This window comes from Eleutherodactylus coqui, chromosome 11 (genome assembly GCF_035609145.1).
Source record: "Eleutherodactylus coqui strain aEleCoq1 chromosome 11, aEleCoq1.hap1, whole genome shotgun sequence".
NCBI lineage: Eukaryota > Metazoa > Chordata > Amphibia > Anura > Eleutherodactylidae > Eleutherodactylus > Eleutherodactylus coqui.
In genome coordinates this window covers 21,071,422-21,086,901 of record NC_089847.1, presented here as the reverse complement: position 1 = coordinate 21,086,901, position 15,480 = coordinate 21,071,422, and the positions used below count along the sequence as shown (strand labels likewise).

Here is a 15,480-nt window from a genome sequence, read left to right as displayed (position 1 = left end):
AATGTGCCTTAGAGAGTATACTCGCTCATTTCTAAATAAAACCATTAAAATCAGCAGCTTCTATTCACTACGTATTGCGTGCGCAAATTTTAAACACGTAGCATGCAGTTCAAATATGGCCGTATGAAACCAGCCTAAGGCCGCCTTCACATATGGCGGACATACTGCAGAATTTACAGTGCGAGCCACAGGGAGAAGATGTTTTTTTTTTAAATCTTCACACGGAGCAAAACATTTCTGCATCAAATCTGCAGTGTTTTTGTAAAATCGAATCTGTCTTGTGAGTCCTAATCGGTAATGGGCCTATTTGTGCGGTGGGCTCATCCTGTGGATTTAAACCCTTGAAGAGGGGCTGTACCAGAAGTTCAAATTATTCCCTAGCTACAGGATAGGGAAAAACTTTCTGATCAATGGGGGTCACCACTGGGACCCAACCCCCCTCCCGCCCCCTCCACTCTTGAGAATGGGGGTCCCATGTCATCCCTATGGGATTACTGCAGTGAAGAGGAGACTGAATGAAGCGCTGATCGTGCAGGCGCATTAGCGCTCCATTCACTTTCAATGGGACTGCTGAAGTACCCGACCGCCATCCGTTCAGGTATTTCCATCATCCCCATTGATATGAATGGAGCGCTGACTGCTCATGCTCCACCAGTGATCCCTTCATGCTGACATCATGAGAAGCAACCCCAGCAATGGTGGGAGATGGGGGTCCTGTTCTTGAGATCGGGGGGGGGTTCGGGGGGGTCTCGGCAGTCTTATCTTGTGAATAGGAATAACTTGACATTGTGGTACAATCCTTTAAAATACAAGGGTTAAAGCCCGCAGCAGATCTGTAACAAAATCCACACCATTTAGGTGGCGGATTTGATCATTGCGGAAAGCCCACAACAAATGCGCGGCGTGTGACGGTGTCCTTGGGGTATGTGCAGACGCTGCAAAATTGGCTGTGAAAAACCTGCTGCGGTTTACAGTAGCTGCAGTGCGGAGTTGATATCAAGAAATCCCGTTCACATGTGGGGAAGAAAATTTATAGCGTAAATTGACCGTGCGTGCCCGTGGACATGAGGCCTTGGGCCTTCCTCACACAGGCGTTTCTGTTTTTTCAGTGCTGCGTTTACTGCAGATTCTGCTCGTTTCAGCAGCGCCGGCATGTGTTATGCTAGCATTTTCAGTGCAGCTGAAAACGCAGCCAAGGCTGCTGATTAAAAAAAAAAATCAAAAAAAAATCAATGCTCACCTGGCAGGTTAAGCAGCTGTCGGGACCTTGTGAAGTTGGCAGATTGCTGTGCTTGGCTGAGTGACAGCTGCCTGAGCCAATTACAGCCAGCACTGGATGCGTCCAATCACAGCCATTTAATGAATTAATAGCTGTGATTGGACGCATCCAGCGCTGGCTCTGATTGGCTCAGGCAGCTGTCACTCAGCCAATCACAGCAATCTGCCAACTTCACAAGGTCCCGACAGCTGCTTAACCTGCCAGGTGAGCATTGATTTTTTTTTTTTTTTTTTTTATCAGCAGCCTTGGCTGCGTTTTCAGCTGCACTCTTCATCAGAGCAATCTTTTGCTGGAGGTGGGGATTTAGAATCTCTGTTACCACCGAAAGGTCCTCTGAAAGCTGACAAGTCCCGACCGCTGCCCATTCATATCAATGGGTAACACAGGGCTGAAAATGGGCAAAAATAGAAAATGCAATGCTGTCAAAGCGCAGCGTTGAAGACGCTGTGTTTTCAGCCTTGTGTGAGCAGCCCCATTGAAATGAATGGGAGTCTTGTACAGCACTTAGCGCGGTGCTAAATGCTGTACGAAAATACCTGCGTGAGGGGGGGCCTTACACTTCAGGCCCTGACCACTGATGTAGATGTCCAGCCCTGCTGCACTGACAATGGGCCAGAGGAGCAGTTGATTGGGAGAGCCCAAGCAGCAGACCCCATCAATCAACTACTGCTGGCCTATCTTCAGGACAGCTAACCAGTAGTAAATGCCCGGAAACCCCTTTAAATTCCGCCATGCTTGCTCCTATGGCACTGCCAGAAGTATCTAGTAGCGGCTTCTTCACCTCTTCCATGTGCGCATGTCTGGGGGTTCAGGAGGGATCGTGATGGCCCAGTATTTGGGTGATAACTATGTAAGGTGTATGGGCAGTCTAAGCAATGGCTGTACATCACATATCTAGTCCAGTATCTGCGCAGAAGAATGTTGTCTCCACCGGAGTCCTGAATTGGTTGTTTTATTTTATGAACATTTTAAAAACGACAATTTCCAAAATGCAAATCACAAAATAAATTAACATTTGTAAAATATTGCAAAACTGTACAAAGTTAAAACATTGACCTGGAACTTGTCCTACTTCATGCTGCATGCAGAGACCGCGCCGAACCCTGCCGTGTGCATAGAGTGTGTGTATTGTGGCATGTGGTGGAGAATGACCGCTGACTGTTCGCACTGGGCGGTGTATGGAACAGATGGAAATGGAGCCCGTAGGACAGGACCGGTCACTGGCCAACCCTCTTCATACGGGAGGAACAATGGAGCCTAAAGGTGGGAGCCCCTGCACTCATGTCTTGGGGAGACTGTAATGTTGGGGGCCTTTTACACTAAACGATTATCGTTCAAACAAGCGGAAGTGACCAATAATTGTTCAGTCTAAAGGCAGACAAGTCTGAACAATAAATTGTTCACTTTTTGTTCGTTATTTATTTTATGCAGGATAATAATTCATCGTTGGCTCATTCACTAATCGTTGGCTTTAAATACTGATCATTCAGACGTTCTCATTCATTCACTTAGCGAATGTAAACGACTGAACGATTTCTCGTTTGAATGAGCCAGCGATGTGTCTGCCTGTCTCAACGGGTGGCCCGAGCGATCTCTGACATGGTTCGCTCGTTCACTTGCCTAAATTGACCCTTCATGCTGTATCTCCTGCAGCACACAGGGGAGGGTTTATTTAGGCCTCTTTCACATGGGCGTGGTTTTAACGCTCAGCCGCGCTAATACATTACAGCTATTTGAGCGTTAAATCACGTGAACGAATATGTGTTCGCAAGTATGCCGCTCCCCTTACCGCCCCCTCCCTTTGCCGGCTGGCTCCCATAGGAATCTAAGGGGGTGGCCAGCGTTGTGCCGTCAAAAGATATGACAAGTCCTATCTTTTCATGAAAGTTTAAGCCAAAAGTTGCACCAAAATTTTGGCGCAATTCATGGCAACTTAGGCCTTACCCTTTTTGGGGGAATTCTGAAAAACTGTCTGCAAGTGTCTAAAAACGCCTGATAACTCCAGAAAACTCGTATTTTGATTTAATAAATAAGTCCCAGTATTCTAGCGCAGGCATGTCTTTCCATTAGTCCTCCAGTACCTGAAGCTGCACGCAGCTACCAGCGTCCGACTGAACCCATCTGTGGGTCACGCCCGCCCTAATAGGGCAATTAGTAGGATGAACAAAATCGGACCGCTTATGGACGGGTCCGTGTGCTGTGCGACACGAGCTGTACCCGGGCGCAGCTCACATACAGCCATCTGAGTTGAGGCCTTAACCCTTTGCAATCCAATTTTGGATTCAGGGTTTCCTAGGGGGCTTATTCTTTCTGCCATTATACAATGGCGACATCTGCTGGCTAGAGCCAGTACTACAGTATGGGATATGCTGGAGAGGCCCCTGACAACAGAGAGGCGAGTAATCTACAGTAACAATACCCTGCCGGACGTCTTCCGACATCAGAGCTGTACAGCCTTCAATCAGAATGTCTTTAGATGTCAGACAGTGGATTGGAAAGGGTTAATATTGGTAAAATACTCGTTGCTGGTTCTGTAGGCTCAAAAGATTTGTAAAACAATCCGTAGGTTCGGACTGGTAGCCCGTGTGATGCCCGACATCATAGCAGAACCAACTCAACCCTCCGCCTGAGAGCCGGGGCTTGTGGTATCATCTATAGCAACATGGCTGAATATGACTATAATGCAGACTATAAAGGGATGGAGCGCAGCAGTCCCTGTAACCCATCATGGGATGTAAGACATAGCCCTGAGCAAATGTGCAAGTTGCATTTTCTTATGGGGTTGTTGCATAGCCGCAGCACCAGAGTCCTAAGGGATCATGCACACTTTCCTACCAAAAGTATTTGGAGGCCACGATCAGTAGAATAGATTGTGTCTTGTTAGCATGTTGCATGAGATGCCGACCCTTGGGGGGTGTCGGCCGTTGTTTGTGATGGGATATGCGGGTTGTACCGCTGCACACAAGACGTCCATTATGAAGAGCAATGCATCGGCCCGTCTACGGCGGTGCAGGGAGCGTCCTCATTGGACAGTTGAACAATGGAAGAACATTCTATGGAGTGATGAATCGCGCTAATCCATCTTCCCATCCGATGGAGGTACCTGGGTGTGGAGGGTCCTCAGGAACACCTTTTGCCTGAGTGCGTTGTGCCAACAGATAATTACAGTGGAGGTTCTGTCGTGGTCTGTGGATGTGTTACGTGGCATGGTCTCGGTTCGTTGGTTGTAATGACAAGAAGCATGAACACAGAGGTGACCCTGACATTCTAGGCAATAATGTGCTGCAAACAATCTGTCAATGCTCTGGGAAGGGTCGGCCATACTTCCAACAAGACAACGCGCCTTGCTTTGAGGAGATGGATGTTTCACAGTTGGACCGGCTGCACAGAGTCCGACTAGAACCTACTGAACATCTTTGGGACAAACTGGAACATCGGGTCAGGAAATATGAACAGTATCCATATTCTTTGAGAGAACTCGCCAGACATTTGCAGGATGAATGGAGGGAAACACCAGCTGAAGTGTATCAGATGTTAGTAGAAAGTATGCAATGGAGAGTATCCAATGTCATTAGGGCCAAAGGAGCCCCACTAAGTATTAACATATGTAAACAAATACTACTTTTGATTCTTGCTCAGGCGTCCAATTACTTTTGGCAGGAGAGTGTAATATTGACCAGGCAGATATAAGAGAGGTCTGAGGGTATTCACAAGTTTCATGGTCCTGAAATGTTGATTCTATCCATGTGGCAATAGAATTAGACGTTGGTCAGTAGATTTTGGTGGTTCTGGTAGGATCTGCCCCACTTATAACATCAGTGGAGCTGTCAGACCTTTCTCCGATGAGCTGAGTTTTGGGTACAATGAGATGCCTACATACATGGGGTAAAGGGTCCAATACACGTTAGAGTTTAGGCACTGGAAAACTCTGTAACATGTTGGGGAAAACAAGGATCGGAGAAGTTGACTTTCAACATCTGATCCTTTTGTTCTTTGAGGGATAAGCTACTACCAGAGTTGCCCGGCTGTGGCTTATCTCCCTAAATACACAAACGTTTATGTGTATGGGACAACTACGGAAAACGGCTGCCAGGTTCTGGAGGGTGTATAGACAGCTTAAGCCAACAATGGCGTTCAAGGGTGTTGCTAGACTGAAAACTGCTGTGGATTTTATATCATCAGCCTGTCTATTTATGATTCTGACTGCAAATTTTTATCTTTGCAACCACTGAAGCCTGTAGCAAAACCGCACCAAAATCTGTGGCAAAATCCACCTTATTAAGGCCCATTTACACGCAAAGACAGTCCTTCAAATGATTGAAAGATTGACAGTTTTAGAGATCGTTTTGCATTAAGTGCTAATGGACACTAATGTCAATTAACACTTTAATAGCTTAATTTGTTTGTGTAAAAGGGCCTCTGGGAGCTGTTTGCAGAACACAGCATGTGGTCTGAGCTCTGCACACAGCTCCATTGTTCTCACAGGGACTGTCGGCAGAATACAATGTAATCTCTGACTCCCGTGTAGAACACAGCGTCTCTGTTATCTCTCTCTGGCTGAACGATGGATTTTAAGCTCACCTTAAAATCATCGTTCAGCCGAAGAGTGAACAATGGCTGCGTTTACACGCAACGATAATCGCTCATATACCATAGTTTGAATGAAATTTGAGCGATAATAGTTGCATGTAAATGGGCCTTTAGGTGCACATGTGGCCGCAGCAGATTAGCTGCTTATTTGTTGCCGATTTCCAGGTGTGAAAAGTCAGCAGCAAATAAGCCCCCCTGGTGAACATACCCTTAGGCCGTATTTACACGGGTGAGCTCGATGTCGGTCCAAGAAACTCAAATTGATATAGAGTTTGCATTATTGGTTTGAGCGAAAAATCACTCATGTACATTAACCTATTGAAAATAATGGGTAACTACAATGCGCATGTTCACTACATTTCGCACAGAGCTCACCCGTAATTCTCGGCCGTGTAAATACGGTCTCAGAAAGCAGATCCGAAATAAAAGATAGTTGTGCCCCTGTTGTATATGGACTCCCATCTGGACGTATTGAAGGTATTGTTCATGTATATATCTTATTGCACTAATCCCTATATGTTATAAAATAGAGAATCGCCACCTCCATCACTGTTAATGCCACGCAAATCTCATTTATGCCAGTATTACTCATGACTACCTAGAACAGGCTGGTATGAGAGGCCCCATTGTACAATCATATTGTCGTCCATGATTTCCACCATGTTGCATTATTTATTTGGTGTAGGTTACGGGCACACCTATGGGCATTATCTTCCTATCGACAGCCTTTTAACGCTGATGGTTGGGCTCCATAGAACTTTCTCACAGTTAAACAGCTTGGTGGCACCATACCATTAGGGCATTTGTGGATCTCTTAAGGCTGTGCCAACTATGGCTTGTATTGCTTTGGCAAATTGCTCTCTTTCGACTTGCCTGAGGTATATGTTTGCATAGTAAAGGTCTCTGTAAGACATTGCTGGTGAGAAATGCCTCCTGTAACGCGGGTCCTCCTCCTGTTGTCCAGAAAGAAGACCTCATAGGACAATACTTTACCATCTTCTCCTGGAAGCAAGGTCTTTGGTTGGCTCTGCCATAATATGCAATCAACATTTCCATCCAGTCCCCGTCATTCATACTTCTGCTAATGCCAAGCTATACAGTTCTTGCTTCTTCCCACAGCGCCGGGCAACTATGGCCAGATACAAGCTGAGCAGTGCCAACCAGTAACAGCCATAAAGGACTGCGCCAGTCACCAGGAATAATAGTTCGGTCTCGGTGAAGGGGTCTTGACTTTGGCAGTATGCTGTATACACAAGACCACCCAGAAGGACACAAAACCAGACTGACACTGGCACCATACCCATGAAGTTCACCACCAGCTTCCTCCTGCCAGAGGTCCCCCATCCAGACTTGTTGATTGTGAGCACTGCAAACATTTTAGCAGGCAACAGGCTGGTCATGTAAAGTAGAGAATACAAAGACATAAAGATCATTTCGGCATTGCCACGCAGGAAGCAGGCGTAAGTCGCCTTCACTATGCCCACTAGCTGGACGGTTAAAAGAAAAAGCATTATGTTCCAGATACGGCCACGGTAAAAGAGCTGCACCACTGTAGCCACCAGGAAGAAAGGGAAAAAGCCGGTGACCACGGACTCGTAGGTCATCCAGAGGTGGTGCTTGTGGAACCACAGTGCGTTGTATAACCATTCCCGAAAATAGGACTTACTCCACCGAGTCTGCTGATTCAACCAGCGCAAATACTTGGTGGGGGTCTCGGTCAGGCACTTGGAGCGTGCTGTGTACTTAGTCCTATAACCCATGCTCAGCACTCGATTGGTGAGATGACGGTCGTCTCCGAAGCTGCATTTTTGACCCAAGAAGGTCTGATGGTACCAATCCTCCAAGAAGTACTGCAGCAGGTTGTTTCGATACATCCCCAGGGGGCCACTAATGCACTGGACGCAACCAAAGTAGGACTGGCAAGCTCGCTCTACGTTAAATGCCATCCAGTATCGGACGCTGCTCAAGAAGGAGATCCAGGAGTCGTACTTGTTCAGGATCTGTAAAGAGAAGGACATTTTGGGGCAGTTGAGTAAAAAGCGTGATGAGGGCAGCACAAAGCATATCTAAGATGAAGCGAAATAACAAGTGTGACATTCTTCCCACTTTTAGGAGGTACTCTATAAATTTCTTTTTATGATGATGATCAACTATTCAAAAATGAGCCCTTGATGAATTACTCTCACCTGCACGTCTCCTCCAACTCCTCCAACTTTAGGGTCCTCCTCCAATATACGCAGCATTTCTGCAGTAGATGCCGGATCAAGTACTGTGTCGGAATCACAAACCTACAACCAGGGAGAATTGATAACGAGAGCAGAACAGTGATTTTTGGATGCTTTACATGGGACAAATAACATCTGAACAGTCACTTGAAATAGTCGCTAAAGCGGGTTTTATGTCTGAGTATGCCATACGGTCATCAGTCACAAGACAAATCTGCTGGGAATTGTATACGTAAAGCAGTTGAAAAAGATTAGAAAATAGGCCTTTTTTTTTTCCTTCAAGAAACAGCGCCCCTCTTGACCATAGGTTGTGTGTGGTATTGCAGCTCAGCCACATTCAAGCTGCAATACCGACAAAGACCATGGACAAGAGTGGTGGTGCTTCTTGAAACCAATGTGCAGTGCAGTTAATACACCTTCATAGAGAAAGAAAATCCCAACCGACTATCTCTCCCCCAATGGTAGATGTTAGGGGCAATAAGGATTGAGCAGACAAAACTACCCAATCCTTTAGTTCATGGGGAGATAAGCCACCGCCAAAGGCACTGGCAGCAGCTTTCTCCCCTGTCTACAATCAGTTCACATGCATGCCTGGCACATTTGTAGATGGGTGTTGGTGTTACCAGAACAAGCGTTTAACTAACAGCTTTCGAATCTGCATGGCCACTTGAAGGTCATGTTCACACGGGACGGATTTGCACTGATTTTCTGCACGGAAAATCTGCAGCATTTCCATGCAAAAAAATTTTTGGAATATTTTGCTGCAGATTATCTGTGTAGGTTCTGCATGGAAAATCTGCTCTCCAAATCCGCAGCTGCTGTTGCAGATTTGGATGTGGATTACAGCCTCTCCGTTGAAGTCTACAACAAAAATCCACTGCTAAAATTGACATGCTGTGGATTTAAATCCCGCACCACGGGTCAATATCTGCACTGAATTAGGGTGCATTTTCTTCTGCAGACTGAAGATGAGATTTTGAAAATCTCATCCACATTGCTGTTACTGTAAATACTGCGGATCTTCCATGGAGAAAATCCACACGGAAAATCTGCGGCAAATGTGCGTCGTGTGAACATGGGCTTAAGGCTTTGCCCACATGGGACGGATTTAGTGCAGAGTGTCCGCAGTGGACATCCCACATCAGATCTGTGATAGACATGATGATTATTTATAAAATGTCTATCGATTAATATAACCCAAATGTATTTTGTTGTTGTAATGACTTTTAGCTCAAGAGTTTAAAGGACACACACACAATCTAATCATGGTATTTGCTAGCCAATGGATGGGTGATGTATTTGCTCTAAGTACATAGAAGTTGCTCAACCAGTTTCTAAGAGTTAAAGGGCCATAGTGTCGTGTATATCCTGTGTTCAATACTGAGTGTTTACCTAGGCCCCCTTCCACTCTCATCCTGAAGCTAGGTAAACAATGATTCATCACTACACGGAGATGACTTCAGCTAGGACAAAAGTCCACATTATACTGGACTTGAGAGGGGGTGGGCAGAGAGGTGGGGGATTCTATATGATCCAACAAATGAGAATCTTATATGTTACTGATGTAATCTGTTGCACGCCCATTGAAGGGCGGTTGTCATGTGTTATAATAAAAAGCCTGAGCCTAGCCAGTGTAGAGACTCTCCCGGTTTTAGACAAGCATTTGTGTCTGATTCTGGTCGACGATGTGTGCACACGATACTCAATTCGGAAAGCGACAAAATACCCCAAAGCCTGCTGGAGAAATCATAATCCAGATCAGATCCACAATGGAAAATCCGCATTTTAAAAAAATCGCATCATTTGGTGAGAATTCACCCCCTTATTTGAGAAAAGTGAATTTCATACTGATATCCCGCTGTTATAACTGACGTGCCGAGGATTTAAATTCTGCACCACATGTCCATTTCCACAGCAGATATTTTTTCTGCAGCGTGTGGACAAGATTTTGAAGATCTCATCTGCAGTCTGTGGATCTTCCATGCAGAGAATCTGCAGTGAAAATCCGTAGCAAATTTGTCCCGTGTGAACACAGCCTGACATTAACACGTTCTGCAGCTGAAAAATCCACAGCAAATCTGCATCATTATCTGTTATCATTTGGTGCAGATCTGCAGATTTCACTTTAAATTCAATTGAGGAATAGAGATGAGCGAACGTACTCGTTTCGAGTACTTACGCACCCGAGTACCGCCATTTTCGAGTACTTCAGTACTCGGGTGAAAAGATTCGGGGGGCGCCGGGGGGCGGGGAGAGGCGTGGCGGTGCGGGGGGTAGCAGCGGGGAACAGGGGGGAGCCCTCTCTCTCTCCCTCTCCCCCCCACTCCCCACTGCTACCCCCCGTGCCGCCACGGCGCCCCCCGAATTTTTTCGCCCGAGTACGGAAGTACTCGGAAATCGCGGTGTTCGGGCGAAAAAGGGGCGTGGCCGAGCACGTTCGCTCATCTCTATTGAGGAAGTGAAATCTACACCAAAATCTGCGACAAGTAGTGCGGATTATGACTCAGATGTTAATTCACATTTGCTGCATATTTTTTCAGCTGCAGAAAATCCACAGCAAATCAGCTAAAAGTGAACACACCCTAAGGGCTCATTCACACAAAGGAATTTGCGCAGCTAGCTTACACGCGCAAAAAAATGTGACTATTTGAACCAATGGATTCCCATTGAAACGCTTAGACGAAGGAATTTTAGGCGCGCCAGAGGAAAAAAAACGCATCCAAGAAGATAGGACATCAGCGACTGAAATTCAGCAACTGAAATTCCCTGCTGCGCAAAAATATAGGTCTTAACCTATCTTTGGTGTGCAAAGCAGAGGAGAGTCTGTATACTCCTATGGGAGCTGGAAAAAAAGGGAGGGAGGGGGAGGGAGGGGGAGGGAGCTTTGCTGCGCCACTAAACCCAGAAGCACTGTGTCCCTGCAGGGATGAAGGGAAGCCCTGTGGCAGGGGATTCCCTTCATCCCAATGGCGGGGCTTCCCTTCATCTCTCAGAGGTTCCCTGCATCGCAGGCATGAGGGGACTCCCAGGGCTTGCCTTCATCTCCCCGGGGGTTCCCTGCATCTTGGGGGCGGAGGACTCCCTGGGGCTTCCCTTTATCTTCCTGAGAGTTCCCTGCATCATGGGGATGAGGGGACTCCCTGGGGCTTCCCTCCATCTCGCCAGGGGTTCCCTTTAACCCCTGCCGGGGACTAACAGGAGCTTACAGCACGTCATTTAAAAGTGAAAACTTTCCGTTCAGCCGAACGAGGGACTTCAGGGCTGCTGCGTCGATCTCTCTCGTCCCCGAACTCCCGACCGGCAGCGCATTTTTTCCGGCGATCATCAGCGTTGTTTCAATGCTGATAAGGCTCGGAACTTTAGCCCAAAAAAATCGTCCATTCATACAATTTTCCACAGCTATAGTTGCGATTTTTTTGCGCAGACGATGGCTGCGTGAATTTCACGCCCGTGTGAATGAGCCCTAAATCTAACTTATAGCACCCAAAACAGAAATGTACATTTTCAGTAAAGATTTTCCCTTTTATAAACGCATTCAAATCATTTCCTCCTTCCTTACCTGCACGTAGTCCACGCTATCGCCCAGAGCCCGGAACGCAGTGTACATCACTTCTCGTTTCCCTCCCCATTTCTGCATGATGCAGGTATATGGGAATTTCTGCACCAGCTCCTGCACTCCTCGCTCACCCTCCTGCCCGCCTTCCTGTGCATCATGGTAATTGTTGTCCCATACATAGCAGCAAGTGCCCTCTGATCCCATGACCTCTCGGAAAATGTCCATCATGTACCGATCATCCTCTGAATTCCCGTCGACCACCATGACTACGCGGAGGTGCGGGTAGGAGATCCGTCGAGCTGATTGCAGGCATTTCCTCAGGTATTCAGGGTCTTCTTGGTAGGCTGCAATGCACAATGCCACCCTGGAGGTTCTTGAAAGACCTTTGCCACCTTTCCGCATTTGTTTGTGCTCCAGATAAGCGAAAAGGCTCTGAGTGAGGAGATGCAAACCCAAGATGGCTCCATACAGCCCAAAGGAGAGGTGATGGCGGTCCGTGTGAATGAACTGGTACCCGGTCACGTAAGCCGCAAGTATGCCCCCTAGCACCAGCACAGCAAATAGGCTTGTGCCCAAGATCTTCAGGGCCGTCTTCAGCCGTCCAGGCATCTGTGCCACAAGAGTAAAGCAGAGAGGAATTAGGGAGAGTCAGAAATATTACTCCAGCACCAAGTCAATACATGCCACTCCACCAGTCTGCGTGCGGCATCTGCCAACTTTGCCGGTTTAGTTCTTCATCACTCATGGTAATTGTTTTAATTATATATTCATTTCACTTCTGACTTTGCAAAAGTTTATTCCAACTTGCAAACTTTTTTTTATGTAATAATTAAGGCGCCCCCTGATGTCCTAAAATAGAATTATGGGAGAATTAAGCAAACAAATCCCTTGCCGTTAATTAGAGCGTCCTACTTGTATGTGAGAAAACCCCCTGGCTGAGATAATGAATTTTTTATGGAAACCTCAATTCCCAGAAGACCGATCGGCACAGGACAATTGCAGCCGCTGTGTAACCTAACATTAGCAGTCAGGCAGAGACCTGTCATCCAGCAGCCATGCCTTCAATCTTGTGTTATTACCAGGCGATTTAGGTCAAATTAACTTTAGAAGTGCTCATTTACTGAGGACGCTGATTCTAGACACAAACCAGGTCAGAAAAACAACCGAACCGGCGCTGACCACTGGGGGACTTACAGGTCCCAAGTACGCTGTGTCATCCTCCACCTGGCAACCACTGGCTGCCTACAGATGAGTGCAGGTATCTAAAGGTACCTTCACATGGGTCAATAGTTGATGGATAATTGCTCAAATGAATGATTTCAGGCGACTGTTGACCCGTGAATGACGACCCCAACACGGCATTGAGTAGCTCAGTTCTCGCTCACTGAAAAGGAACGACTGCTGAGAGTCTTCTCGTTCAGTTTGAACAGGGAGTCGCTCAATCTATGAGCAACTGCCTGTGAATGGAGGTAGATGGACCCCAACTAGAGATGAGCGAACGTACTCGTTTAGGGCGATTTCGCAATCGAGCACCGTTTTTTTTGAGTAACTGACTACTTGGGCGAAAAGATTCGGGGGGCGCCGGGGGTGAGCGGGGGCTTGCAGAGGGGAGTGGGGGGGGGGGGGGGAGAGGGGGCGTGAGGGTCTTTGGCGGGCATGTATTTGAAGTTTCAACCCCTACCCAATGCACGCTCATTGGCTGCCGCGTCCACAGAATGCATAAAAATACGAGCAAGTGAACACTCGTCTCTGCGGTCTCTCGCTACGCTTGTTTGACCGAACAGTTAGTGCTGCAGCGCGTGTATCCTCGCACGTATTTATGCGTTTTTTAGAACCAAGTGCGATGGCACAATGGTCAAAAAGGTGGGAGCCAATCAGTGTTCAGTGGGAGACGCACGCCATATTTTTTCAGTGTAAAGCCACCATACCCTACTGCATACTGTTATACAGGGTGGACCAGGGAAAAGTTGTCTAAAAGAAGATCTGTCTTTGTTGCCCATAGCAACCAATCACAGCGCAGCTTTCATTTCCTATACTGCTGAGGTAGAATGAAAGCTGCATTGTGATTGGTTGCTATGGACACCACACTCTTATGAATGCTGAAAAAAAAAAACGTCATACCCACCTGACCTGATCCCCTGCCACTTCCATCCCACCAGCACCCGTCCCCCGCTGATCTCTACTTCCTGGTGCTGCTGCGATGACCTACCAAAACAGGCGTGACTTCTGCAACTACTCACTGGCCAAAGTGATCTTGTGATTGGCTGTAGGTGGTCACGTTTCCGTTGTGTTGGTGATGTCATCGCTGCCGCTAGAAGTGGGGAGTTGTGGGGGACCAGGCATCTGCAGAATGGGAGCGGCGGGGGTGCAGTGGGTATAACTTTTTTGTATCTCTACCACACTGACACAAGTGTTAACATATTTGGGGGGCTAGATAACTCGCTTGGTGGGGTAATTAATTCAGGGCCATGTGTCGGAATTTTAGCGTATTTGTTTTGCGCATGGAATTTTTGCGTATGCAAAAAGCAGAGAATAGAACCTGTGATTTCTATTGGCTCATTCTCACTTTCTCGCGCGTGAAATAAAATAGAACATGCTGGATTTTGTACTATTTGCGCAACAAAGCGCCCCATACAAGTCTACGGGGGTGGCCAAATGCACACGCAACAGGATGTGCAAAATGAAGCGCAAAACCAAAGGGAAAAGAACACATCTGGACCTCATTAGTCTAAATCGCCTTTTAAATCAGGGTGGGGGTGTATCCCGTGCCCATGTGAAGATGCCCCGTGTGCGCAAAACTCCTAATAAAATGCGGCGTTACACACGCAAAAGCGCATTGTTCACTGCTGTATTGCACTTAGACAAATGCGAAAACGTAAATGCCCGTGTGAAGGAGCCCTGAAGAAAGGCCCCTTTACATGGAGTGATGAATTCTCGTTTGTCGTTCAATCACTGGCCATTCAAATTGTCGCATCTTACACCCCCCCCCCCCCCCCCCGGCATATATGATACCGGTCTCAGTACTTTTGACTACGGGGTGTGGTAGAACATGCTCTATCTGAATGTGTATTTGCACACCAAAGGTTTACGTATTTTTCCGAAAATAAGACAGTGTCTTATATTAATTTTTGTTCAAAAAGGTTTAACTTTTTTACGTGTATAGCTGCCTGGACACTATTTAAATTGACTTTTTTTAAATTAACTGTTAGCAGGGCTTAATTTTGGAGTAGGGCTTATATTTCAAGCATCCTCAAAAAGCCTGAAAAATCATTTTGCATCCTCAAAAATTCTGGAAAATCATGTTATGTCTTATTTTCAGGGTATGTCTTATTTTCAGGGAAACAGGGTAGAAGTCTACAGGGCGTGCGCACACGCGCGTGCAATATGGAAGGAGATGCGTGAAGTACTGTGTAATTGCGTTGGGAAAAGAACACATCTGCAACAAATTAGCCATGTCAATCGCTGCCTTTATTTGCGGCCCTGCGGGCGGTAAAAGTGCAGTGAAATACTCCCATACGCCCGCAAAAAAAAGCCTCGTTCAGCGCACAAATACATTGGCTTTAAACTTTGAAATTGGCTTTTTCATACTTTATTTTACTCTCTATCTCTTACAGGGGCTACAACACATTTCGGGGCCCCCAGGAGCCCGAGCACCATACCATCATGTAGCGCATCCATGGTGCCATATTCACGTACGCTATTGTTCTTTTAATATAGGAAATTTTAGACAACACCATATATAGTTATATTAATAAATTGGACCTAAAATGACGCGGCATAACGGACATCCACAACAAGATGGCTGCCGCGGTTGGCCAACCATCATCCTT

General features: G+C 46.7%; 1 protein-coding gene across 5 annotated transcripts in view; it reads right to left on the bottom strand.

Moving 5' to 3' along the window:
* Nucleotides 1-2,215: 2,215 nt before the first annotated feature.
* HAS3 (hyaluronan synthase 3) overlaps nucleotides 2,216-15,480 on the bottom strand; it is a 32,572-nt gene continuing 19,307 nt past the window's right edge. For all 5 annotated transcript variants that reach the window (XM_066584170.1, XM_066584173.1, XM_066584172.1 and 2 more), the window contains exons 2-4: nucleotides 11,654-12,259; nucleotides 8,056-8,157; nucleotides 2,216-7,869 (exon numbers count right to left, since the gene is read on the bottom strand). In XM_066584170.1, coding sequence (XP_066440267.1) covers nucleotides 6,940-7,869; nucleotides 8,056-8,157; nucleotides 11,654-12,259 — 1,638 coding nt within the window. In that variant the 3' untranslated portion in view covers nucleotides 2,216-6,939. The remainder of the gene's footprint in view (nucleotides 7,870-8,055; nucleotides 8,158-11,653; nucleotides 12,260-15,480) is intronic.